Raw genomic sequence first — 26000 nt, 5'->3', positions numbered from 1 at the left:
ATCAATTGCACCTTGATGCAAGACTATGATTTATATACATATAGAAAGATTTTCTCAAGATTAATCATTCTAGGAAGTGGTTAATACTAGAGTAGAAAATGAGTAGGGCTGGAGGCATTCTGCTGTCATCTAGGTGTTATTCTAGAACTACTCCTGCTTGCAGTGGCTGCTGGGCAGCTCAGCTGTGTGAGGTGCAACAGCAACAAGGAAGAAAGATAAGCTACTTTCTCAAGCTTCCATCTCCATGATGGTAGTTGAGAATCCTCCCAGGTCAAGGAAGGTACCTCTTGGGTGAGTGGCAGATAACTGGTGCAAGGCAAAAACAAAACAAAACCAAAAAATGCCCTCCCCATAACAAAACAAAACACTCCAGTTATTTGGACTGCATGAGAGTTTTCTTTGCCTAAGATTAGGATGGGGTTTCCCCAGTGGGGATCAGTAGATGGTCTGTGGCCAGCAGAGAAACGCTGGAGAGAATCGGCAGCAGCCTCATAACATAGAAGCAAGATGAGCATGCCAGAGTAAAGAATCCACTTACTGCAGAGTAAGCATATGTACTGCACATCTAGGAAAATCCATGTAACCATCCTCCCATAACAAGGTAACATATAAAAAGACAAAGAAGAAAACAGAAACATAGGTACATATATAATGAAAAAATGTGTACACATATGTATATGTGTATATATAATAAACATAATGTATATTTTACTTAGGAAATAATTGCTACAAATATTCCCAACAGTTTTTCATTCCCCATTTAATTTGTCTTTTTGTTGTACAGAAGCTTGCCATTTTGAGGGCATCAAATATTGGCTTTTTCCTCTGTAATTTCTTCTATTTCTTTCATGCTTGGAACGTACTCTCCTGCAAAAGACAATATTATGTCCATAATTCACTATAAAGGTGTTGGCATGGACAGTGTGCTATCAGGTAGGTGTTACTTGGCTTAGGCTACACATGATGTGCAGTCATTTGCTGTAATCACGATTTCCCATCTAAAGGGTGATTAGCTAGCTTTCAGTCAGAAAGGCCACACTCCAAAGACTACATATGAGTGCTTCAGCTAGTTTCTCTCTGATCACCACCAGATATTTTGCTAATGAATATAGGAATGGTAGAAAAGGGTTTCTGTTGGTGAGATGGATTCTTATTGATGGAATTAATGACATCAGATAAAAATTTCAGAGACACCTTCTGTTCTTGTTTGAACAGTATACAAAAATCGAAGGAATCCTATATCCTGTTTGCTCAGGGATGGCACCAAGACTTGATCCCTAATGAGGTGTTTTGCCTACTACTAATAATTTAATAAATGGATGCATGTGCAGAAGAATTTGGTCTGAGAATTACTTTCTTTATAACCTGATAGAGGTTGTGGGGAAGTAGTTAATTCTCACCCACCTCTAACCCTTGGAGACTACTATTAATTAACAAAAATAACTGAAGAATTGTACAAAATCAAATTGGCTTAGGCCAATTCATAAGAACCAGTTCAATATCCACGTGTGTTTTCTTCTAATTTATTTTATGATTTTATCTTTTAAATCTAACTCTTGGTCCATCTGGAGTTTTTAATTTCAAATGCCTACAGGAGTGGAGCCATTGATATAAATGCATGAGACAAGCTGACATTGAACAGGAGGTAGGAAGAATTGTGCCAACTTGCAGAACCCAGGGGGCCACCACTCCTCTGTTCATGCCAATTCTGGCCATCTGGGGATGACAGTCCAGTATTGCTATATTTTCTGATTTACTTTTTCTTCACAGTTTTTCTTAAACATTTATATTTTGTTGAAAATTTTTCTGATTTTTAGAATACCGTGCAACAGTTTGTATTTGTGGCCCAGTTATGGTACAAGGGTGACCAGTTTATAATATTTGCTTTATCACATAAGAGGTGAATGTAATATATTTTCTCCCTCCAAGTCGGCAATTTTCGCCAAAACTGTTGAAAACATAGCCTTTCTTTTTAAATTCTTATTCTTCCTTTACCAAACACTGTATACTTGTATACTAGCAGCTATTATTTCCCACGTGTTTGGGTAAATTTGAGAATAACTTGTCCATCTCCAACAACATTCAGATTTCGACTTGGAATTTTAATTGCAAATTAAGTCCTTATTACTTCAAATAATTTTTGGAACAAAAAACAATTTTTAAAACAACATTAATATTTAATACAATAAATATTTATTTTAATATGTTAATAAAAGTAATATTTCATTTTTTGTATTTGTTTTGCTTCTAAATATTTGACTTAAGTTTTTTCTAGTTCTAAGAATTTTAAAATTTATTCTTTTAGGTGTTCTAAATATATCATTGAATAGTTGGTCATCACTTTCTGGGCTAGTAAACATTTTATGTAACATGGAAAGTTTCTATTTGTTGAAAGCTTACAAGGGCTCAACAGTAAAACTGTCATGCCTTGGAACTATTTATTTTTTTAAGATTCTATTTATTTTTCTGAGAGAGAGAGAAAGCATGGGGGGGGTGGTAAGGGCAGAGGGAAAGAGAAAAGCAGACTCCCTGCTGAGCAGGGAGCCCAACTCAGGGCTCAATCCCAGGACCCTGGGATCATGACCTGAACTGAAGGCAGATGCTAAAACAACTGAGCCACCCAGGCATCCCTGAAAGTGTTTTTTTAAGTAATTCCATAATTATTGGATATATGTCTTATGATGCTAGTCATTTTTATTTTCCTAAAACATTATTTATTCACTTATCAGAAGTTTTCAGTGGAGCTATTTTTGCTCTTTTAGTAATTCACTTTTGATTTTTATTCAGATAACTCATAATACTAAGTTTTCTGTAGAGAATAAATAACATTTATTGATACCAACTATGTGCCTCTGTTTAATGAGCTTTGGGCAGTAAAGACATTCAAGGCCCCTCTTTTCAAGCAACTTACATTCTCAGAAGCAGAGACAGATAATAAACCATGAAACAATTCTTTACAATATCAAGTAATGAAAAATACTCTGGTGAGATTAAGGGTGTGATATGAGGGGTGCCCGGGTAGCTCAGTCAGTTAAGTGGCCACTCTTGGTTTCGGCTCAGGTCCGAATCTCAGCTTCATGAGATGGAGCCCCGCCTTGGGCTCTGTGCTCCATGCATGGGGAGTAGGCTTGGGGTTCTCTCTATCCTTCTACTTCTGCCTCTTCCTATACACACTCTCTAAATAAATAAATAAATAAATAATCTTCTCTCTTTTTTTTTAAAGATTTTATTTATTTGACAGAGAGAGGGAGAGAGCCAGAGAGAACAAGGCGGGGGGGGGGGGGCGGGAAGGCGGAGAGGGAGGAGCAGGCTCCCCGCTGAGTTGGGAGTCCGACAGGGGACTGGATCCCAGGACCCTGATGATGACCTGAGCCGAAGGCAGACACTTAACCGGCTGAGTCACCCAGGCGCCCCTAAACAAATTTTTTTTTTTTAAAGTATGATGTGATAGGAAGTGACAGGCTGAGGGATGTGGAGGAATTATGGGTAGTCAGAAAACAAAAACAAAAACAAAAATAAACCACCTCTCTGAGGAGTTGATATTTAAGCTGAGACATCATTGACAAGAAGGAACCATCACAGATCCAGAGAGATTTATCTTAGTCCATTGGGGCTACTATAACAACATACCACAGACTAGTAGCTTATTAACAACAGAAATTTAATACTCACAGTTCTGAGGGCTCTAAAGTGAAATCAGAATGCCAGCATGGTTGGGTGAGCTCTCTTCCAAGTTGCAGATCTCTCCTTGCATCCTCACAAACAGAAGGGCTGGGGAGTTCTGCGGGGCATCTTTTACCAGAGCACTAATCCCATTAAGGAGGGCTTTACCCTCATGACTCCATCTTCTCCCAAAGTCTCCATCTACTAGTACCTTCACCTTTGGGAATTTAGGATTTCAACTTGAATCTTGCAGGGACACAAACATTTAGACCATAGTAGGATTCCACGTAGAAGGCACAGTTAGTCCAAAGTGTACAAAAAATTTCTCTGAGTACAAAGAAGATTGATATGTTCCAGGTTACTCATGTGACTTGGAATTTTCAAATTTATTAGTATAGTGTTATTTAGTAATGCTATCTTCCTCCACATCTATGGCTGTTTTTCTTCCTCATTCTTAATAATATGTATTCACAGTTTATATCTTTTTACTTTTACTTTTAAATCAAACAAAACTTTTGGATTATCAACTCTACTTTGATTTTTATATTTAGGATTTGATTCCTCTGTTCTTGTGTCGTTTTTAAAAAATTCTTGTTTTTAATCTTTATTTTTAGTAATAGAAAATTGTAAGACTGAAATTTTTTCTGGTAAGTTTTGCCCATGTGCTGACATATTGTGTTCTTGTTTTTCTTATTTTAAGATTGTCTCAAATTATATTGATTTTATTGCTGGCCCAAGATTTAGAGACTTTAAACTTTGAAATGATAGGTAATTTTTCCCCATTTTTTTATTAATATCCAGTTTAACTACATTGTTAATCAGAAAATATGACCTGAGAAGTTTATTGAAATATTCTTTGTAGTCTAAGTACATGAGTTACTTTTCTTCCTTTTTGTTTCATAATTATTACACAGGTACTGAATACAAGGTATGTTCTTCTCTTGTGTATATAAAGTTTATTGTATATCTATTGATCAACCTTAAAATATCATGCAATTTCTCCTTGTCATTATCTTTTCAAAAAAGCTACGTACTCTATCAAAAGTTAAAAGTTATCAGTTGTACAAAACAGATGTTTGTTTTTTTTTTTTCAGTTTGCCTATTTCTAATGGCTTAGTAGGAATGAGAGAGTATGGGAGCCAGAGGTACAAGTTTGTAGCTAGAGTATGGGACTCTTTATTGCCAGATCTAGGAACTGTATCACGTATCAGGATGTTTTGTGTTGCAAATACTACCCAAAAAGTGAACTCAAGCTGACTAAAACAATATAGGGACCATATGAGCTTACATAATTGAGAACTTCGGAGAAAAGGCAGCCTCGAAGTGTGCTTCCATAAGGCTTCTGGCATTCTCTCAGTCCAGTTGTTCTGTCCCTGTCAGTTTCATCTTCAGGCTGTTTTTCCTCATGGTAACAATACAAAGGAGGCAGCCCAAGGTGTAACCTCTGCACTTGATGCCATCCAGAGGAGGAGAGGTTCTGCATCCCATAGCTCTCTGCAAAAGTCCCAGAATTTCATGATAGCACTGTCTTAGGTCAAATGCCCACATCTTATAGTCATTAGCCTGGGGTTGGTATATACTCACTGACTTAGTCCAGTTTCATGCTCCATTTATCAGAATGGTGTAGTGTTTCTCAGCATCTCGTGGACCCCTTATGGAAGGTCCATAGGACAAGGAAGAATAAAAGGGGAAACTCAATACTAGTTATAGTAGCAGCAAATACCTTCTCTGTTGATGCCCAGTCTCACACTGGCACTTCTATATTCTGCTTGGTATCTAAGGGAGCTGGAGAGTCATTTTCCAGAACCCACTGTTGGTTTCCTGTGTAGTCCTACCAATTGAAGACACTCATATGCAAATAGGAGGTGGAAGGGGGAAGCTGATTCTTGTCTTGGTCCTGGCTCTGGTAGTGGCAGGGGTAGGTTAATGGCCTAAGTTCCTGGATCCTGCAGCCTCAGTGAGCTTATGAGCTCCTGGCTTACTATTGCAGCAGTTCAACCAGCAGCTTAAGGAACACGTGAGTGGTCCTGAGAACACCAGAAAGCCCTCTGCTCCTTTGACCTCAGGAGAGCTTAGTGACTTTCTAGTTACTGATTTCACAGAATCCTCATCTTCCTTCCTTGGCTCTTCCATTTTTTCAAAACTTGCAACCAATTCATTGCATGAAGTTCCCTCTGTTTGAAATATCTAAGGTGGTTTCTATGTTCCAAATAGGACCCTGACTGATACAGTGCTATGCAAAATATTTCAAGTTTTTAGGTTATAATTTTATTAAGCTGATAACTGATATGCATATAATTCCATAAATAAACAAAAGCACAAATACGCATGATTATAAGTCCATTTAACATTGGATTCCCTAAACCCTAGCCATTTTGAGGAAAATGGGATATTGTAAAGCGTATTTGCTGCCTGTATGAATGTAAACTACTTCCTTTTATGTAACAGGGTGCACTGTTTAAGTTTCAGTTTTATTAAAATAATAATCAAGCTTTAAAACAACAATTGATTCTGTCAAAAAATGAAACAGAGCACTTATCTTTCAACACCATACTCAATGAGTGGTCATGTCATCCAACAAAACAAGCAGGGGTTTGGGAGATAACAGCTAATATTTTCAATATAAGACATCTAAAAATCAATACATACATCATGTGTTCATACAAGAGTTAGGAAAGGCATGCTTGACTTTATAGTCAAACTGTAAAATTTTGACCCAGTGACTGTTTTTGTGTTGCATTATTTCCCAGGAATACAATTGTCAGAATTTGGTTGTTACTTCTGGGGCTGCAGTAGGAACATTGAGAACTAGTCAAAGAGAGAGCATTGATTATCACATTAGGTAAAGGAAAAACACAAGTAAAACTGTCTACTATACTATTACTTACAAGGGAATTCTACTGGGAAAGTATATTTTATTTGATTACTATAAGTAGAATGACATCAAATGGTAGGACAGAGACCAAGCTATGTATCAGCTCTTGGAACAAAATCTTCAATTGAGATGGAAAAGTTTGCATTTCAAAACTTCCCCTTGGCTTTATTTGTATTCATCTGCTAGCTATAACGACAGGTGCATTTCTGAATCTGGTTTCTCCTGTTTCCAGATATATGAGAAAGTTGTGTCCACACAACTGATAACTCTTATCAGATGACTGCTGGCATGCAGGAAGAAACCTAGGTTAGAGTGGGTACATGAAATTGGCTGAGGCCAGTGTTCTCAAACTTTTTAGTCTTAGGATCCCTTTATACTCTTGAAAATTATAGAAGACTCAAAATTAACTGCTGTTTATATGTGTTCATTAGAAAGTAAAACTGAGAACTATTTAAAATATTTATTCACTTAAAAATAACCCCAGGGGAGCCTGGGTAGCTCAGTCATTAAGCGTCTGCCTTTGGCTCAGGTCGTGATCCCAGGGTCCTGGGATCGAGTGCCACATCAAGCTCCCTGCTCAGCGGGAAGCCTGTTTCTCCTTTCCCACTCCCCCTGCTTGTGTTCCCTCTCTCGCTGTGTCTCTCTCTGTCAAATAATAAAATCTTTAAAAAAATAAAAAAATAAAAATAAAAATAACCCCATTGGGGTGCCTGGGTGGCTCAGTCGATTAAGCATCCGACTCTTGATTTCAGCTCAGGGCATGCTCTTAAGGTCCTGAGATTGAGCCCTGCATTGGGCTCTGCACTCAGGGGAGAGTCTGCTTCTCTCCCTCACCCTCCGCCCCTCCCCCACTCACGCTCCCTCTCTCTAAAATAAAAAATCTAAAAAAAAAATAATAACCCCATTAAGTGTAAACATAGTACCTGTTTAAAGACTTTTGTTTTACTTTGTTTTAGGAGGCCATGAGAGACTCTGAACAGAGAGAGGAGTGGTGTGATCTGACTTTCTTTTAGTAAGTTTATTTTGGCCTCTGTGTTAAGAATAGACTCAAAGGAAAGCAAGAACAGAAGCAAGAAAACCAGTCCCTGGGCTACTGCAATAATCCAAACAAGAGATGATGCAGGTTGTAGTAGAAGTGGTAAGTAGCCTTTTTCTGAATGTGTTTTGAAGGACAAATCAACAGATTATTTGCAAAGTGGATAAGGGACATAAGAGAAAGAGGAATTAAAGATGGGTTTGGATACGGAAAGATGGAGTTTTTCACTGATATGATTTAAGATTATAGGTGTGGCTGAGAGACGATTCGAAGCCTTAAAGGGCATTGTAGTGAGATTCCTGTTAATTCTTTTCTTGTGTGTAGATGGATAGAGTATCAATTATAATATTTACTTACAGAAACTGTTCTAAATATACACCTAGAGCAATGGAAGACTCGTGAATAACTTTTTCTACATTAAAAGTATTTACAGATCAGTAAACATTGCTCGTGTTCTGACCCCATTCTATCTTGAACAACAAAGACTTTAAGTAAGTCATTTAAACTTGTTATATCTATTTCTTACTTGATAAAATAAGCATTGGATTAAGTGAACTCTTACACGGTCCCTGCCTGGATTCAAATCGCAGCTGTGTCTGTTTTTGTAAAATGGAAATAACAATAGTACCTACCTCATAGTTTATTGTGAGCTAATATGTGTAAAGCACTTAGAATGACGGCGTTCAGTTAGTTAATATTATATCTTAAAGCTAGAATCTTCAAGTATATATAAGATTTTTGGTATCATTTGTTCATGGGGTGTGTAGGATAGGGGGTAAGACTGGATGGCTGAGGAGAACATAAAGACAGGATTAAGCTTAAAGCTGGAGAACATACTCTTCAACAACATTACACTTACAGAAGTTATAAAAAAATCTTGTTTTGCTTACATGAAGCATCATTGAGCTAGATGACACTCTTCAAGAACTAGTTATATATTAATATATATGAATAAGAACCTTGAAATATATTGATTTCAGAAGAATAAAAGAAAATGTAAACATGTCTATATATATGGACACTAAAAATTTCCAGCCTTAAGTAAACAGCTTATGACATCTCAAAATGCAACAGTACTGCAAGTAAGATACTGCCATGGAATGTTGGAATATATACTCTTTTAAAGACAAAACGCATGCTATTCCTTCATTTTACTATAAATTGAGAAAATATAGTCAGTTCCAAGAAAGACAATGTATGTGCTAAAATGTAATGGAGGATACTGCCAAGGTTTTGACGTTTAAACCACACGAATGCAACAAGATAAGCCATGCCTTTAGTTTTAGATTCTTCTGATTAATCTCTTCTTCCAGCTTCCTATGCTCTAGTCTAAGAAAAATGGGTCCAAAAGGAAATTAAGATCTATTTTTTTTCCGATTAAATTGCTCAATCCTTCAGACGGTGAATAAACTAGACAGAACTCTCAAAGGACCCCTTTGTTGTGGTTGTTAAGAGAACAAGCAGTACTCTGCCAAGGACCCTGTACCCCAAAATCTAGCTAGGCGCCCATAGGCTTCTCTTGAGTCGCCAAGCCGGGCTTCGGAGCAGCACCACCTGCTGGTTCTACACGCGTCTTACTTCCTTTGCCCCAAATCTCTAGTGGACCTGCATTCTTTCAATCTTCGGCACCTAATTACAAGTAAAGCATAATACAAAGCAGTTAGAACGATCCAGGCAGAAACTGCAGGTCTCCAAAGGCAGGAAAAAAGTAGGTACCTAACCGCTCGCTTCAGGATTGGGTCGCGAAGAAACACCACGCGGAGCAGCTGGCGCGAGCGCCCCAGGACAAGTCTCTACTTCCGCCCCGCGCGGCCCCGCCCCCCCGCGACGCGACGGGCGGTCATGTGACCGCCGCGCGCGTTCCCGGCCGCTGCGGGCTCCGGAGGCCGAAGAGGAAAGGCTACGAGACGGCCGCGGCTGCGGCTAGAGAGGTGGGAGTCGGGGTGAAGTTCTCGCGGGGAAGGGTCAGAGTCAGCCACTGCAACATCCTAACTCAGGGAAAGGCGTGATGGCTCGCGGTGTCACCTCTAGCCGCGACGCACTTCGGGCCGGCCCTGCGCTCCGGGCCTGAGAGGGGCGGCGGCGGGGTCAGGGGCCGGTATGTAGTTGGACGCCCTTGGGCCGGGGCGGCCGCGGCTCTCTGCGTCCAGGCGGCATGGGGCAGTTCAGCCCTTCCCGCCGCCCCCACCTTGGCTGTTGTCGCAGGCAAGAAGACTGTGACGGGCGCTGCGTTGTCCGCGGCCGCCGCAGCCCCTGCCCTGGGCGACGGCCCGGAGCTGGTCACGGTCGGGGTGCGAGAGGCGGAGCAGCGGCCATTACTGCGCAGCCTCTTCCGCCGGGGTCCTCGTCTCTGCCTTTGGTGGCAACCAGGTCCCTCTCCTCTCCCCTTGGCGGTGGTGTCAGGCCTCTAGTCGGGGACCTTCCGGCCTCGAGATTTAGGGGCGGCTGTGGTTTGAAGTGTATCGTGCTCCCTGTCTTCCCGTGTGGAGGCCTCTGCCCGGGCCTTGGGTCAGATCGCAGCTAGGGCGTTCAGTCTCTGCATTTTGTCTTTTTCCGGGAGTGTCTTTGGCTGCTGCCTTCTCTTCCCTCTACCTCCTCCTCTGCTCAGTGTCTGGGTCTTGCCTAACAGGAAGAGCAGTCCCTCCACCTTGCCCTGGTTAAACCCAGCGCTGCGTGTTCTCGTTGTTTGGATGATTAGTAAATCATCGGCACAATTAGATCTCCTGATACCCGTTGAGGCAAACAAAAAAACCACACCTCAGTGCCGCTTAAAAGCGGAGGCTGTTGCTTTGTTCTGGTAGCTGTGTAGAGTTCTCTCCCTACCTCGCCCCCCCCCCCACCAACCCCATCTTAAAAGAGTACGGGTCTTCCATTGTTGTCACTCTTTTATTTTCCGTAGGAGTCTAGAGAAGGCTGCAAAATTGTTTTGAGTTTACACACACATTTTGACAACAAGAGCCTTCTCTTGTTAACCATTTCGTATATGTTTTTATTTTCTTCCCTAAGTGCCAGTTTAGTGACACTTTTCAAGTTTCGAAAGTACTTACATTTTGTTTAAGTGATATTTTTAGTAATATTTTTGTAATACTGAAACTGTGGAATTGAGGGAAGAAGAACGCCAAGAAATGACAGAAATAGCGTTGTCTTTATAGTTTGACATTTCAGGTGCCTGGGCACACTCCCTCCCCTCCAGTGTGTGTACTTTTAAATAGGATGTGAAAGTGTAACACTGGCATTGAAAGCAGTGTATAATTACAGAAATTAGAGGACTTAAGACTTTTTGTCTTTTTAACAAATGAATCTATGTTTAGACTCTTAAAAAGATGTGGAATATAGGACACATGAAGAACATGACCCACAGAAATAAAAGGATTTATGATGGTCACTCTGCTTTTTTTCCTCACCAGCAAATACTGTTTGTCTTGAGTGTCTGAGTGCTCTAAAAACACATGAAAATAGGTCAAGTGACTCTCTTTCTAAAGAGAAAACCAGAAAAGTGAAAGCTACACTAGAAATAGATTTTTGGATGTGTTTGCTTTAGCCTTGTGTATCTTAAATTGGAATATTTTATTAAGCCCACTCTTTGATTTAGAATTTATGTTTTAAATGGGCCAATGTAAGTTCTGGGAAGAATAAAAGTAATGGTAAATATTTGAAGGTTTTTGTTATTTAATGGTTGTGAAAAACTTGGTCATCAGGGAAACTGTTTTTCCAAATAGTCATCAGACAGGAGGTCGAAAAAGGAAATGGCTTTTTTCTTTTAGGAGACAGGTGTCAACTGGTAAAGTATTTTGTTACAGTTTCCACCAATTTGAATTGTTAGAAGAATAGGACAGATTTTTTTAAAGGATCCAGAAATGATTTTTTTGACTTAGTATAGAAGAAAAAGTTAGTATTCAGTCTTTTCTTTTCACAATATTAGTCTGCTTAAAGAATATTATTTTATGTATTAGCCATTTATTGGCATGAAATGCCTGACATAGTCAGCTGGGTATTTCAGTGTTTTTTTTTTTTTTCCAGCGTCAGTAACAGAGGGTGCTGACCATTTATTCCATTCCCATACCTGGTTCTTGATTGTGCCTAAGGAACATGAATTTGTGAAACAACAGGTTGGATTAGGAATAATCTTTGTGGATATGGGAACCATTTTGTTAACGTTCTTCTACAACCACCTGTGCCTGTTTATGGAATATTTAGTGTTTATGGCTTATTAACTTTTGGATTAATTAAAATAAAACCTGTTGTTAAATTCCTGTTAAAGTATTTAGAATTAGAGAAATACTGAATAGGGTGAAGTAACATGGGAGTTATGACTTGACCAGGGTCACACATATTAGTAACAGAGCCTTTCTCATTTACAAAATGGCTGCTGGCTGTGAAACTTCTGTGTGATAAGATTTTTAAAAGTATTTGTTCACGTTCACATTTCATGTTTTGTTTAAAATAAAATGCAAAGGCCACAGTTGGTGGGGGGAATGTAAAGGTTTAATGCTTGAATGTGAAGATTGTGAAGGTCATAGATTGCCATACAGTTTTTTTAAGGTTTTTTAAGGTTTAAGGGAAGTACTAAACATTAAGGGAAGTAATTCTTTAAGATAGTGTAGTGTTGGGGCTCCTGGGCAGCTCAGTTGGTTAAGTGTCCGACTCCTGATCTCAACTCAGGTCTTGATCTTAGGGTCCTGAGTTCAAGCTCCATTTTGGGCCCCATGCTGGGCGTGTAGCCTACTTAAAAAAATAAAATAAAATAGTGTAGTGTCAAGTATTGGCCCCCATTTAGTTGAAATGAGTTTTGACTGAAGACTTGTTTCCCAGTATGACCTGTGCTTTCTGTAAGCTGAGTTTTAGCAGGGGATGAGAGGGAAAGCTAAAAATGGAAACATTAGGGCATTTATTTACCTCTCTCAATTTGAGACTCTTTCTCAAGAAATATTAAGATGGATCTGCTGAATTACACCCCGTCTCTCTATTCTTTCAGTGGTCTTTGCTTTTTCCTTTTTTTTTTTTTTTTGAGTTTGTATACCACAAGTTAGAAAGTTTTAAGTATTTTTCTTTTCTGTCACTGCTAGCTTTTATATAGAACATTTCCTGTTTTGTGTATTTTGAATTAAAAAAAGTAAAAACTATTAAACAGCTGTCAGTAATTGGAAAAATACAGGAAGTCTTCACATCTTTATAATTTGAAATTTTAACTTATGTACTTATCTTTTTCTTTGATTAGTTCTTTTAAAAAGATAATCATTTGAATGTATTATGTGGAAAAAAATGATGGTTTTTTGACTTTGTGACTGACTTGAAAAGTGGAATTGTAATTAATCCTAGATATTTTCAGAGAAGATAACAGCATATGCAAATAATAGAAGTGTGAATTTGTTGAGTGGTCACAAATTATAAATAGTACGGTATTACTTCATTTTCAGTTATACTTGCTTACTAATTGGTTGAGTGGGTAAATGACTTAAATTCACTGACAATCTCTGAAGTCTTTTATATATTTTGAAATTTAGTCTGTCACCTTTTTTCCCCAGAATTCTTAAGAGGCAGAAATATGTAATGTAGTTTCAAATCTTTTCTCTTTTTATGTTACCTTCCTAATAGTTCTTTTCTGTATAAATTTTCACCTAAAGAAAGAACCTTAACCCATTCACTAATTGGTATTTGCGTATCAAAATACTGTGGTAAATTTTAGTTTGGTATATAATTTATAAATCATTCATTGAAGTGAGAATTATATATGTTTGAATTATTTATGGTTTGCCAAATTCTGGCTAATAGTTAGAAATTTTGTCTTACATCTTTGGATGAAAGCAAAAGCCTCTCTTTCCCCTCATTTAAAAAAAATCTTTGGTTTCAAATGTAGAAATTTTCTAAGGACTACTACATATGACCATTTTGAATATTACATACTGTTCCCTGTGTTGTGCCCACTTGGCTTTATAATTGTCAGAGGTTATAGTGGATGGATCAGTTTGGCAGAATTGGTATCACTGAAACCAGTCAATTTTGATTACAACACAACATGCAGTTTTCTTTTTAATCTGTGCCAGCACAGGTGTGGATAAAGTAACATGGAGTTCATTTTCTTTATTCAACAATTCTGGTGGTAAATTGCCAGTTTTGTATTTTTAAAAATTGTTAATATGCAAGACATTCTAAACCAGCATTGTCCAGTATGGTAGCCACTAGCCACATAGAGCTGTTGAGCACTTGATACGTGGCTAGTCTGACCTGAGTTGTGCTATATGTGTAAAATACACACCAAATTTCAAAGACTATACACACACACGAGAATATAAAATATCACATTAATAATTTCTTTATATTAAATACATTTGGAAATGGTAATGTTTTAAATATTTAGGGTTAAATAAAATATTCAAATTAGTTTTACCTGTTTCCTTTTATTCATGTGGCTAATAGAAAATTGGAAATTATAAATGTGGCCTGCATCATATTTCTGTTTGATGATGCTATTCTAGACCTTTTCTCTGAGATACAGTACACTGAAGAAAAGATTTTTTTAAAGAAACGCTTGGGTTTGAATCCCATCTCCCAATATTGATAGCTTTGTGATTTGGGATTAAATCCTTTGGGTTTGGGTTTCCTCATTTATAAAATGGGTGTAGTCATATTTTACAGGGTTGTTTGAGGTTATCAGGAGCTTCATGAACTTTTTAGTATACATATGAACCACCTGGAGATCTGATTCTGTCGGTGGAATGGGGCTCCAGATTTTTCATTTGTGAGGGACTCCCAAGTAAATGCTGATTTAGTTGGTTGGGGACACAGTTTGCATAGCTAGGATCTAGAATACTACATAGATTTTAGTTTATTTTCTTCCCCCCAACCATAATTATCCATTTAGAGTCCACTTTGAAAATTAACCATGGTATGTAGGAATTGGAAAAAGTCACTGTAGCTTGCAAGATTTACTAAAACTGGTTTTATTCTTGGTTTTTTATCTGCATTCTGGAGAATTCATTGCCAGTGAACAAAACCTTAGGTAAATGATGAGCTTGTCAAAAGATATAAAGTTGGCTTGAATCTTATATTTGTAAATGTATTAACTTCCCCCTGTTGTATTTTAAGCTCTTTAAAGAAATGATTAGAACTTGGTATCTTTATATCTTTTGTGGCTGGGTGCCTTGTTCACAGAACTCAAATGTGTTATGTGAATAAATTTATTTCAGTATTTTTCTCAACAGTTACTTTAGGAAATTTTTCCTTCATCTAAGAAATAACACTTGAAGTCAACAAAAACTGATTGGCAGTTTACTAGCCACTTAGAGATAAAAGACAGTCTTTATCTTCAGGAGGTTGATGGTTTAATAGAACGGTCAAAAGCAAGTAAGTAATTTCAGTGTATGGGATAACTTCAGTAATAGAAGAATGTACAAAATATAGTGGAGGGAACGATTTTTGGGAAGTAGAGAAAGTGGTAGAATGGTAGCATTCATAAGCTGTAAAAGAGATGGATTATACCAGGAGGAGGAAGTACAGAACTATAAAGAGAGGTTTAGAGAAGTATGAATAATTTGGTAGAACTAGATTATGAATCTGTGAGAGTGGTGGTAGGAGATAAGTAAGACTAGAGAGAGATTTAGGTTTCAGGTCATTAAAGCCTTTGAATGCTGTCCTTAGGAGCTTTGCCTTTATTGTATGGGCTAGAGAACCAGTATGGGGCTTTGCATATGGGAGGCACATTTTGCCTTTTTAGTATATCACTCAGAGGCTTAGTGAATAAATTTGAGGGGTGTTACTGAAGCAGGATAGACTGGACAGTAGTTCAGGTGAGAGGTGATGTATGTCTAAACTAGGACACTAGCAATGGCAGGAGAGTAGAGGATAGATTCCAAAGGTGTTAAGGATAAAAGTTGACAGGATTTGGTTGGAGAGGAGATGAGAAAAAGGATTTTCTGTTTTTCTCCATCTGCATTCCTTGATTAAAGCATGGAAGCTGAGATGTCACTTTGTAAGATTCATGCAGACATGGGGGTTTGTGGAGAATGTGTAGAGAGACAGATGTGAAAGCCAAGTATTCTGTTAAGAAAGAAGTTAAAATGGTTGGGCTCCAGATTGGGCAGGAAAAGAAATGAGACTGGGAACTGACTAAAGAAAAGGAGGCTGTCAAGAACCTAGAGATCCTTGTGAAATTAAAGAGTAGATGTGGGAATGAGTAAATTAGCTGGAAGGACCAGAGTTTGTAATCTAAGAGTGAGATTAAGATTTTAGAGAGGCAGCACTTTAGGTGGCTTCTAGTTCCAAATGTATACATCATATTTTGTTCCTGGATGGACAGGGAGGTGAAATTTCACTGAATTTAGGATTTTAGGAATTGAAAACGTACAGTTTTTCTCAAATTGGATTTGATGGATTACCTGCATCACTTTCACTTAAAGTGAGATTCCTGGGCTTAAACGCCATCCACGTCTACTGGCCTAGAATCTCCAGGGGTAGGGCCTGAGAATGTGTATCTCTAATAAGCAGCCTCAGTGGGGCAAGTTTTAAGAACCTCAGAGTTAGGAGTTGAGATGGGTCATATTTAAATTGGCTCATAGTGATGTGTCAGGAGTTAGGATGGAGAGGATGAGGAACAGTGAAAATTAAGTCACTGCCTTAAAGGTTAATCTAGAAGAGATGTAGGGGATTATGTAGTTAGTAATGAGCCTCCAAAGAAAGACTTCCCTCTTGCTGTTACTGTGAGGCTTACGATCTCTTTAGTCATCATGTTTGCTTGATTCTGAGTTCTATGTAGTATGATGTGCGTCCTGCACTGACTGGGCATCCTGAAGTGGCAGGAGAGAATCCTAAAAGAGAAGAAAGGATTAACGGCTGAAATGATGTTTTGGTTGGTGCTTCTGGATTCCCTGAATAAGAGGCATCTTGAGAGAAGTTTGGCTTAATGATTGTAAACTTGGATATACATATAAATAGCAGGAGGTTCTAGTTAATGTGATGGCTTTGTCTTTGCACACACTACTTCCTTGTAGAAAGGCAGTGGCTATGGAATACATTGCATGTGGGCTAATGTGTCCATATAGAACCTGTTTCACTTTAAAAACATTTTTATTGTGGTAAAATATAAATAACATACAATTCACCATTTTAACCATTTTAAATGTACAATTCAATGTCATTAATTACATTTACAATGTCATGCAACCATCACCACTATTTATTTCCACAACTTCATCATTTTAAACAGAAATTCTGTATCCTTTAAGCAATAACTCTTTTGCTCCTCTCATTAGCCCCTGGTAACTTATCTACTTTCTGTCTCTCAATATGCCTATTTTCAATATTTCATTTAAGTGGAATCATAAAATTTTCCTTTTGTGTCTGTCTTATCTCGCTTAGCGTAATACTTTTTCAAGGCTCATCCATGTTATAGTATGTATCAGAATTTCCTTTCTTTCTATGGCTGTATAATATTCCATTGTATTTGTATACCACATTCTGTTTATCCATTCTTCTGCTGATGGGTGCTTGGATTGTGTCCCACCTTTTGACTTTTGTGAATAATTCCGCAAAGAACATTGGTGTACAGGTATCTGTTTCTGTCCCTGTTTTAATTCTTTTGGGTATATACCTGGGAGTGGAATTGATGGATTATATGGTAATTCTGTTTAATTTTTTTGGTGAACCACCAAACTTCATAGTGGCTGGACTATCTTTCATTCCCATGTGTACACACTGTTCAAGGGTTCCAGTTTTTCCACATTCTCGCCAATGCTTATTATTTTCCCTTTTTTTTAAATTATAGCCATCCTAATAGATGTGAAGTGACCTTCTGGTTTTGATTTACATTTCCCTGATAACTAATAATGTTAAGCATCTTTTCATGTATTTAATGTCAATTTCTACATCTTTGAAGAAGTATCTACTCAAGTCTTTTGTCCATTCAAAAAAGATCTTTTGTCCTTTTGTTGTTGTAGGCATTCTTTTATGTATTGTGGATATTAAACCCTTATCTGTATATGATTTGTAAAGATTCTCTCCCATTTTGACATTTAACCTGCTTGACAATGTCCTTTGATGCCCAGAAGTTTTAATTTTGATGAAGTCCACAATTTGTTTTTTCTTTTGGTGTCATTCATATCTAGGAATCTATTGCCAAACCCAACATCATAGAGATAAACCCCTCTGTTTTCTTCTAAGGGTTGTATGGTTTTACCTCTTTTTAGGTTTGTTGGTCTGTCTTGAGTTAGTTTTTGTATATGGTGTGAAGTAGGGGTCCAACTTCATTCTTTTGCATGTGGCAGTTCACTTGTCCTAGCATTTGTTGAAGAGACTATTCTTTCTCCCACTGAATGGACTTGGCACCCCTTTTTAAAAATCAGTTGGCTCTACAAGTAAGGGTTTATTTCTGGACTGTCTCCTTTTGGTGTATTTGCCTATTCTTGTACCAATACCACACTGACTTGGTTACTGTAGCTTTGTAGTAAATTTTGAAATCGCGATGTATGAGTTCTTCAACTTTGTTCTTTTTCAAGATTGTTTTGGATTATTTTAGGCCCTTCACAATTTCATATGAATTTGAGGATTGGCTTTTCCATTTCTGCAAAAAAAGCTGTTGGAATTTTCATAAGGATTATGTCGAATCTATAGATCAGTTTGTTTAGTATTGTCATCTTCAGTCTTCCAGTCCATGAACAGTTGTCTTTCCATTTAATTAGCTCTCCTTTAATTTCTTTCTGCAATGTTTGATAGTTTTCAGTGTACAAGTCTTTCCCCTCCTTGGTTAAGTTGATTCCTAGGCATTTTATTGTTTTAGATGCTATTATAAATGAAATTTTTGAGCATTCTCTAAAATGCTTTCTTGATTGCCTTTTTGGATTGTTGACTGTTAGATGTAGAAACACAGCTGACTTGTACATTGAGCTTGTAACATGCAACTTTGCTGAATTTATTACCCCTAGTAGTTTTCTTGGGGATTCTTGGGATTTTCTATATAGCAAACAGAGATAGTTTTACTTCTTCCTTACCTTATTGTATGGCTTTCATATCTTTTTCTAGTCTAATTGCTCCAGCTAGCACTTCCAGTACTGTGTTGAATAGCAGTGTCTGGAAATTTTGTCATTTCTAAGCTAAAATTTGCCACTGAATTTTGTTAAAGGGTCATACATAATTGACTAATTTTATTGATCTTAATTAGTCTGTATAGAAGTTGATGAAATAACTTCTCTTGCAGCACAGAATGAACCAGCAGTGGAAGACAAAATACCACACACTGTTTGACTGCCGGTGAAGATGAGCTTTTGTTTTTGTGCCAGACAGCTGTGGGATTTGTAATAGAAATGTAAGTATGGCATCATGGTTTGTCCCAAAGATGGAGTAAATTAAATGAACTGATAAAATGCAGTAAGCCAAGTACATGTTATATTTAGATCTAATTATACACAATGAGCGTTTTGTATTGTTTTAGATGTTTTACTGAGTTAGTAATTTTATTCACATTAAATTACTGTTAATGTAGGTATCCAGAAATCTTATCAGGAAAAATTTCTATAAAAGTCAGTGAAACTGAAGACAAAAGAATTTTCTCGTAGGGTAAAAAACTGGAAAGATTTTTAGATCTTCTAGGTTCTACTTTCTCTTAACATAGTAACTTACTTAAAACCAAACTAGGCAGACAATATCACCTTTTATTAATAAGAGAGACTTAATAGGACTTAAAAACATTTACTTTTAAAAGCTTGTTTCACTAAATTAAAGTGTTTTTTGAATTAATTGATTTTTTAAAATAAAGATTTATTTAGAGAGTGTGCAGGGGAGGGAAGGGCAGAGAGAGAGAGAGAGAGCCCTAAGCAGAATCTGCGCTGAGTTCAGAGCCTGACATGGGGCTTGATCTCACGACCCTGAGATCATGGCCTGAGCTGAAACCAAGAGTCAGATACTTAACCAGCTGCACCACCCAGTCGCCCCTAGATTAATTGATTTTTTAAAAATTTAGTATATTGCATTTTAATTAATACTGAATTCATTCTAGGCCCCAGTTTTACCAGCTGTGTTTTCCTATCGTTTAGTTTTTGTGAAATATGCTTTAAAATACTACATTACCATGATTGTGCCCATTTTGAACATCATTCTATTCTTGATATTTTTACGTGATGAACATCGTATTTCTATCTTCCAAGTTAATATGAACATTATCCAACCTGTAGATACTATTTCACATGTTCTCTCAGTTTGACATGTAACTATTGCTATCTTCTTTTCAATATGATGCTTTAATTATATACTAAAAGTATGGCAATATCATTCTTAGTGTTGAGAATTTGATAAAAGAAAAATGAAACCTGTATTTTTCTTTAAAATTGGGACAAATATCTTTTATTTAATCTTGTTCATATGTTATCTGCTGTTATATATATAAGGTCTCTATATATATAGACTTAAAAACCATATTTAAAAAACCACATATATATGTGTGTGTATATATATATATGTAGGTTAAATATTATAGGTGCTGGCCGTCAAGGGACTAGACTATGGTCTAGGAAGTGAAACATAATTATTAATTAAACAGTGGAAGAAATGCCATATTGAGGTAACAATAAGATGGTTTTGGAACTGAGAGGATTTAGTCCATCTGAAGGTTCAGAGTGAGAAGAACTTTTAGCTTGATCTTAAAGAATAAATAGAATTTTACCAAGCTGAGAAAATTAGGAGGTATTTTTTAAGCCAAGGTAATGAGGGAGGGGCACAGTTGTCTAAATATCAGGGCATCTTAGGGGAGTCAGGAGCAGTCCCATGTAGCAAAATGGGATAAGGAGAAAGAGACTTCAGAGTTGGTAAAGGGAGTGAATATTTAGTACCTGCTGTATTGCTGGGTACTTACTGTTGATTTTATTTGGATTATTGAAATTAATCACTGAAAAATCGTAATTAGCTCATTTACTGGTGAAGAAACAGAATTAGAGAGATGAAGTCATTTGCCCTAGGTCAGTGTTTTCCAAATTTCTCTGAGAATAATCCCGGGGGCACTTGTTAAAAACACATTTTTTAGACTGTAACGCAGACATGTGCAAATTTCCAGGGTAGAGCACATCAGCTAATTCTTACTTTTGGAGAAATTTTGGAAATGCTCTTCTAGGTCAGTGTAGTGAGAATAAATGATGGAGCCAGGATTTTAGCTAAGTCTGTTTTACTCTAAAGGCTTTGTCAATGTACTTGGAAGCCAGTGCTTAGGAATTTGTATTAGATAATGTAGGCAGTAGAAAACTGTTGAGGCTTGGAGAGAAGACTAATTAGACATGACCTGAGAAAAAGGGATGAGGAGGAGAAAGGACTGAAGTCAGGGAGGCCACTTAGGAGGTTAGTACAAAAGTGTGTCCAAGAAGCCAGAATTGGGATCACAGGCTTTGGGAATGAAGGGGACACATTCTAAAGTTTCTGTCACAGAGAAGAGAAATGGCCAAGGAATAAGGGAGTATGGAGGATGGCTCTAAGTTTTATGCAAGATCGAAAAAAAAGGAAAGAGGAATGAAGGTTTAGGAGCAGATAATTTTGGTTTTATTTTTATTTATTTTTTTTTTTAAAGATTTTATTTATTTATTTGAGAGAGAGAGAATGTGAGACAGAGCACAAGAGGGAAGAGGGTCAGAGGGAGAAGCAGACTCCCCACTGAGCAGGGAGCCCGATATGGGACTCGATCCTGGGACTCCAGGATCATGACCTGAGCCGAAGGCAATCGCTTAACCAACTGAGCCACCCAGGTGCCCCTGATAATTTTGGTTTTAGTCCTGTTTGATTTCAGGTTCTTGGAGAATATTGAGGTAAATTTGAATACAGATTGGAAACACAGTTGGCATGGTTCTGGACTTTAGATTTTGGGAGTCACAGTGGTATATGTATTTGAAATACTCAGTAGATTGTCTAGACATAGAATGTACTGTGAAAATAGGGCCACACACAGGGCCTTTGTGAAGAATACTGTTACTTAAGGGCAAATAGAGAAAAGAGAAAACAAAATAGGAGAATTGGGAGAGAGTACCATCATGGAAATGCATAGTATAAAGTTTTAGAAAAAGAGTTGGTGGTCATATCATTCAGTGCAATAGGATCAAATATGTTGAGACTGAAAGAGATCATTAGACTAAGCATGGTAGTTGGTTTTGTAATTTAAGGATAGAGAATATTAACCAAAATCTTGAGGGAATTGGGATGGTACTAACACCAGAAATTGAGGGGTTAGCTTTTCAAAACAACTAGCGGTGTCCCATCCTGAGCCAAGAGGAATGATGATAAGGTAGAGTGAAGATAAAGATAAATTTCCAGGATTCACTCTTACCTAATTTTTTAATGATAAAGGAGTCCAGGATATCTCTAAACTAAGAAGTTGGAGAAGTTGTGTAATAGTCTTTGGGGGAATAGGGAAAGAAAGTTGTCTTGACTGAGTAAAAAGTTACTGACAGGAGGCTTGATAGTCTCTGGGAAATCAAAATAGCTAATTATGTGTGGTGCTCCCAACTTTTGCACCATACATTTCACTCTAAAAGTGGAAATTTTCATGAGTTAATAGTTAACTTTTGTTAAGTCCTCTCCTTGCTTGACTTTTCTTTTTTTCAAATGTCTCCCTTGTAGCTTTTTTGGTGGTGGTGTCTCTTTAGTCCCCATCTGTCTCTGACCACTTAAAATCTTTTGTAAGCTGTTTTGCCTCATTAGTAAATATTGAAATAATCGAAGGTTCTGTGTTTGGGCCTTTTGTCTGCTCTCTCTACAAGTTTAATTTGGGCATTCATTCATTTTCATGTCTCTTAAGAACCACGTATAGGTGACTCATCAGACTTTTTTCAGCTTAGATTTTACTTTTCCCCAAGTACGGATGAGCATTAGCCCTTCTCCATTTTTGTCTTATGAATAGTATCAAAATGGATGGATGGCTTTCTTATTTTCTTCTTCTTAATTGGAGCTTTAAATAAATATGTAGATATAAAAGATTTTCAAGAATTTCATTGACAGCTAACTTTTTTAACCTAAATGGAAAGGGATGTAAGAATATACATATTGTTCTCCCATTCTGTAGCCAGTTTAGTTCTTTTTGTTCCCAAAATGTTTAAAGTTACACTGAGGTTTAAATGTAGCAATAGAGAGCGTCTAGGTGGCTCAGTCGTTAAGCGTCTGCCTTTGGCTCAGGTCATAATCCCAGGGTCCTGGGATCGAGCCCTGCATTGGGCTCCCTGCTCAGTGGGAAGCCTGCTTCTTCCTCTCCCACTCCCCCTGCTTGTGTTCCCTCTCTTGCTGTGTCTCTCTCTGTTAATAAAATCTTTTTAAAAAATAAATAGATAAATAAAAATATAAATGTAGCAATAGGACCTGATGAATTAAAAGAGGCTTTCATATGCAGGTTTATGCTTTCATTTAATTTATTCATTTTACAATAATTTTTATTCGAACGTGAATTATCCCCATTTTACTGATGAGAAAGCTGAAGACCCAGAAGCACCGTGTGTGTGATTTTTTAGAAACCTCTTATAGGTATATGACATGCTGCTTATATTTGGCAGAATTGAAAGTAATGTACATAGACTTAATGTACATGTACTTTACACTGTTACCACAATGTAAAGTTACCTGGAACAGACAAAAGTATTCTGAATGTTTTGCCAAATATAAATTGAAATATGTGGTATTCTGTCTCTTGTCACTTTGGGAAGTATTAAGATTTTGTATTTAAGAAATACATATGAGTTGTGGGGAGCCTAACAAGATGTATTGTGCATGGCCAGTTCTTTTTAGGGGAAATAGGTAGACAGCATTAATTAACCAGTTAAGAAGCAAGCACTTTCACTTATAACTTAGATTGTTAAGTTACAAGATCTTTGAAGGCAAGGGTTTATCTCAAAATACTTTGAAGCTCCTCTAAATGCCTAACACATATGAAGAGTTCATATCAGGTAGAACTTACCATAGGTTGGGAAAAAGTTGTACTTTACTAGTTTATGTGACTTAGAGTTTCTGGTAAAGGAATTGATTGGAAATGGAATTAAAGGTTGAAAAAGAGTTTGGAAATCAAGTACTGCATAGTGATCAGTTCTTTCCCTGAGACTGTGTGCCACTTCCTTTTCTAGATAAGTACAATCTTTTCCAAAACTTGCTATCATTTTGAACCTTGTCTATTGAGGAACCAGGGCCACAGAAAAAAGCAGTAAGAGAATGGATTGTTGGACTGGATGTGCTGTGATGAAAACCTAAGAGGATTGTTTTTCAAGTTTTGATGAGCATAGTAAACATTTTTTACTGACTACACCTTTTGTAACCGCTGTACCCATTTTTGAATGCTTGATCTTGGAAAATGGCAGAAATCCTTATGGTGATTAAATGCTAAATATTCCTTGTTTAAAACAGCAGAATCAACTGGTACAGAGAGATTGTCATTCATTTTAAGCAGCAGTTAATTAGTGGTTGCCAATCTCTGTGAGACCTTTACCTCTATTTACGTATCACTGGTGCACTTCCTCTATCATTTTCTGTGCTTTTAAAATATCTGTGGTTTCCTAGTACTATGGGATAAAATCAAATCAGATGCTTCTTTAGCAGGGCACACAAAGACTTCATGATTTGGCTTCTGATTACCTTTATACCTTCATCTCTTGCTGTTCCATTGCTTGTTTGACTCAGGGCCATGTATGTGGCTCTGACCTCAATCTCTCCCACTCCCCAGCCACCTCTGCACCCCATACTTTTAGCCTATGTCCATCTTCTCACCTATCTCTCATTATTACTTTTAATAAGCATCCTAACACATTACTGTAGGAATTAGGCCATATTGTGATTATGTTTTGCTTGCATGTATGTTTCCTTATTTAACAAAGTAGGTGTGTATCTTTGGATCCATCAATACTCAGTGTTGTATATGGATATGGTAATTTTTTAATAAATGTTCATCTGACTCAATAAGGCAGAAATGAACAAATTTATGTGAGTGTTTAAGCCCGATACCATCCAGTTGGACAAATCTCGTCCCTTTCTTTCCCTTTCTTCTTCTGCTTTAGGGCAGCCTCAATATTCATGTCATTTTCTCCCTTGTTTTTACGTGATTGTAACATTTGTGGAGCTTCAGTGATTACAAAGTGTTTTCGTTTGATGTTTTTGTTTTTTTTTGTGTATTTTGGCTATTCTCACCTAAGTTTTATAAACTCTGATTTGTAGGTAAGGAAATTTAGACTTTGGATTTAACTGGGTGCAGAAGAGTAAGGGAGAGGGAGACTCAGGTTTTTAGATTTCTTATCTGGCAGTGATTTCCTTGTATAATAGCTGCCTTATTTCACGTTATCCTTTCTCCCTTGGCCATCTGCAATTTATCATTATAGTCTTTGTGTGCTGCTTCAGGGCTGATCTTTAAGTGCACTGACAGAATTTTTATACATTCCCAAGGTATGTGTTAGTAAATTCTTTAAAAAAAAGTTTGTCAACCAGATGGTTAATGTTATTTAAAGTAAAATAAAAGGGACGCCTGGGTGGCTCAGTCGGTTAAGCATCTGCCTTCAGCTCAGGTGGGATTGAGCCCCGCATCGGGCTCCTGCTCAGTGAGGAGCCTGCTTCTCCCTCTGCCGGCCGCTCCCTCTGCTTATGTGTGCTCTCTCCCCCTTTATTTATTAATAAATGAAATCTTTAAAAAAAAAATTAAAATAAAATTCAGAACGTGTATTTTTTTTTATATTCTTCATTGAAAAACATACTCATTTTCTTAGCTGAATATTTGTTCTCTATCTGCCAGGTCTTGTATGAGAATACAGAGACGAGCCAAAATGATCTGTTTCTTGCCTTTACAAAGCCCACCTGTTTATGGGGAAGACTGACATTAATAAAATAAACAAACACATAAATCTAACAGTGCAATTCTGATAAGTGCTAGGAATGAGAGAAGTACATGGTAGTAAGAAATTTAAAAAAAAAAAAGGGTGATTTGACCTAGTCATGGAGACTTTCTCAGGAGGGATATGATAGGTAGTAATTTGTCCATGGGGGATATGGAAGGCAGGAAGTGAAGAAATGTTCATTCAGAGAAAACCTGTTGAAGGGAGTAGCTAGTGTGGTTGGAAGCCTGATCAAGGGGAAGGGAAGTCTGATAGAGATGAGGCTGGTGTGGGAGGTGGGAGGCAGGACCATTGCAGGGCTTACAGATCCTAGTCTTTATCCTAAAATCCAACTTTTGAAGCAAGAGGTAAGGCTAGACCAATTAAGAGGCATATTCAGTAATTTAATAAACAGTATTTACTTGGTGACTAGGGAAGGGTAGAAATGTAGGTGGATTCAGGAGATACTTAGGATAAACTTGGTAAGACCTGCTGATGTTTTGGATACAAGCAGTAGGAGAAGGGCAATTTCAGTGGTGGATTTCTGGCTTGAAAAAGCAGATGGATAATGGTGTCATTGGGGGTGGGGAGCTTTTAGGGAGTAAAGAAGAAACAGATTATGACTTCA

At 37.5% G+C, this 26000-nt stretch overlaps 1 protein-coding gene and 1 long non-coding RNA gene across 4 annotated transcripts in view; one reads left to right on the top strand and one right to left on the bottom strand.

Annotated features, from left to right (window-relative positions):
- Window positions 1–743: 743 nt before the first annotated feature.
- LOC114219516 (uncharacterized) lies at window positions 744–9366 on the bottom strand. 2 transcript variants are annotated; one of them, XR_015768306.1, is made up of 4 exons: window positions 9291–9366; window positions 4952–5157; window positions 3673–3990; window positions 744–867 (listed from the first exon to the last, which is right to left on the bottom strand). It is a non-coding gene; the product is annotated as an uncharacterized LOC114219516 (long non-coding RNA). The 2 variants fall into 2 exon arrangements; XR_015768307.1 differs by lacking the exon at window positions 9291–9366 and adding an exon at window positions 5248–5948.
- A 54-nt stretch (window positions 9367–9420) lies between these two features.
- Window positions 9421–26000, top strand: part of RNF146 (ring finger protein 146) — a 71975-nt gene continuing 55395 nt past the window's right edge. For both annotated transcript variants that reach the window (XR_015768305.1, XM_028117058.2), the window contains exons 1-2: window positions 9421–9505; window positions 18763–18870. Coding sequence is in view for 1 of the 2 variants with exons in the window: in XM_028117058.2 (XP_027972859.1) it covers window positions 18869–18870 (2 nt within the window). In the remaining variant the exon portion in view is untranslated. The remainder of the gene's footprint in view (window positions 9506–18762; window positions 18871–26000) is intronic.

Source organism: Eumetopias jubatus, unplaced genomic scaffold, assembly GCF_037043125.1.
Source record: "Eumetopias jubatus isolate StellerSeaLion01/CBP00866 unplaced genomic scaffold, mEumJub1_p1.0 scaffold_6, whole genome shotgun sequence".
NCBI lineage: Eukaryota > Metazoa > Chordata > Mammalia > Carnivora > Otariidae > Eumetopias > Eumetopias jubatus.
This window is presented reverse-complemented; position numbering and strand designations above follow the sequence as displayed.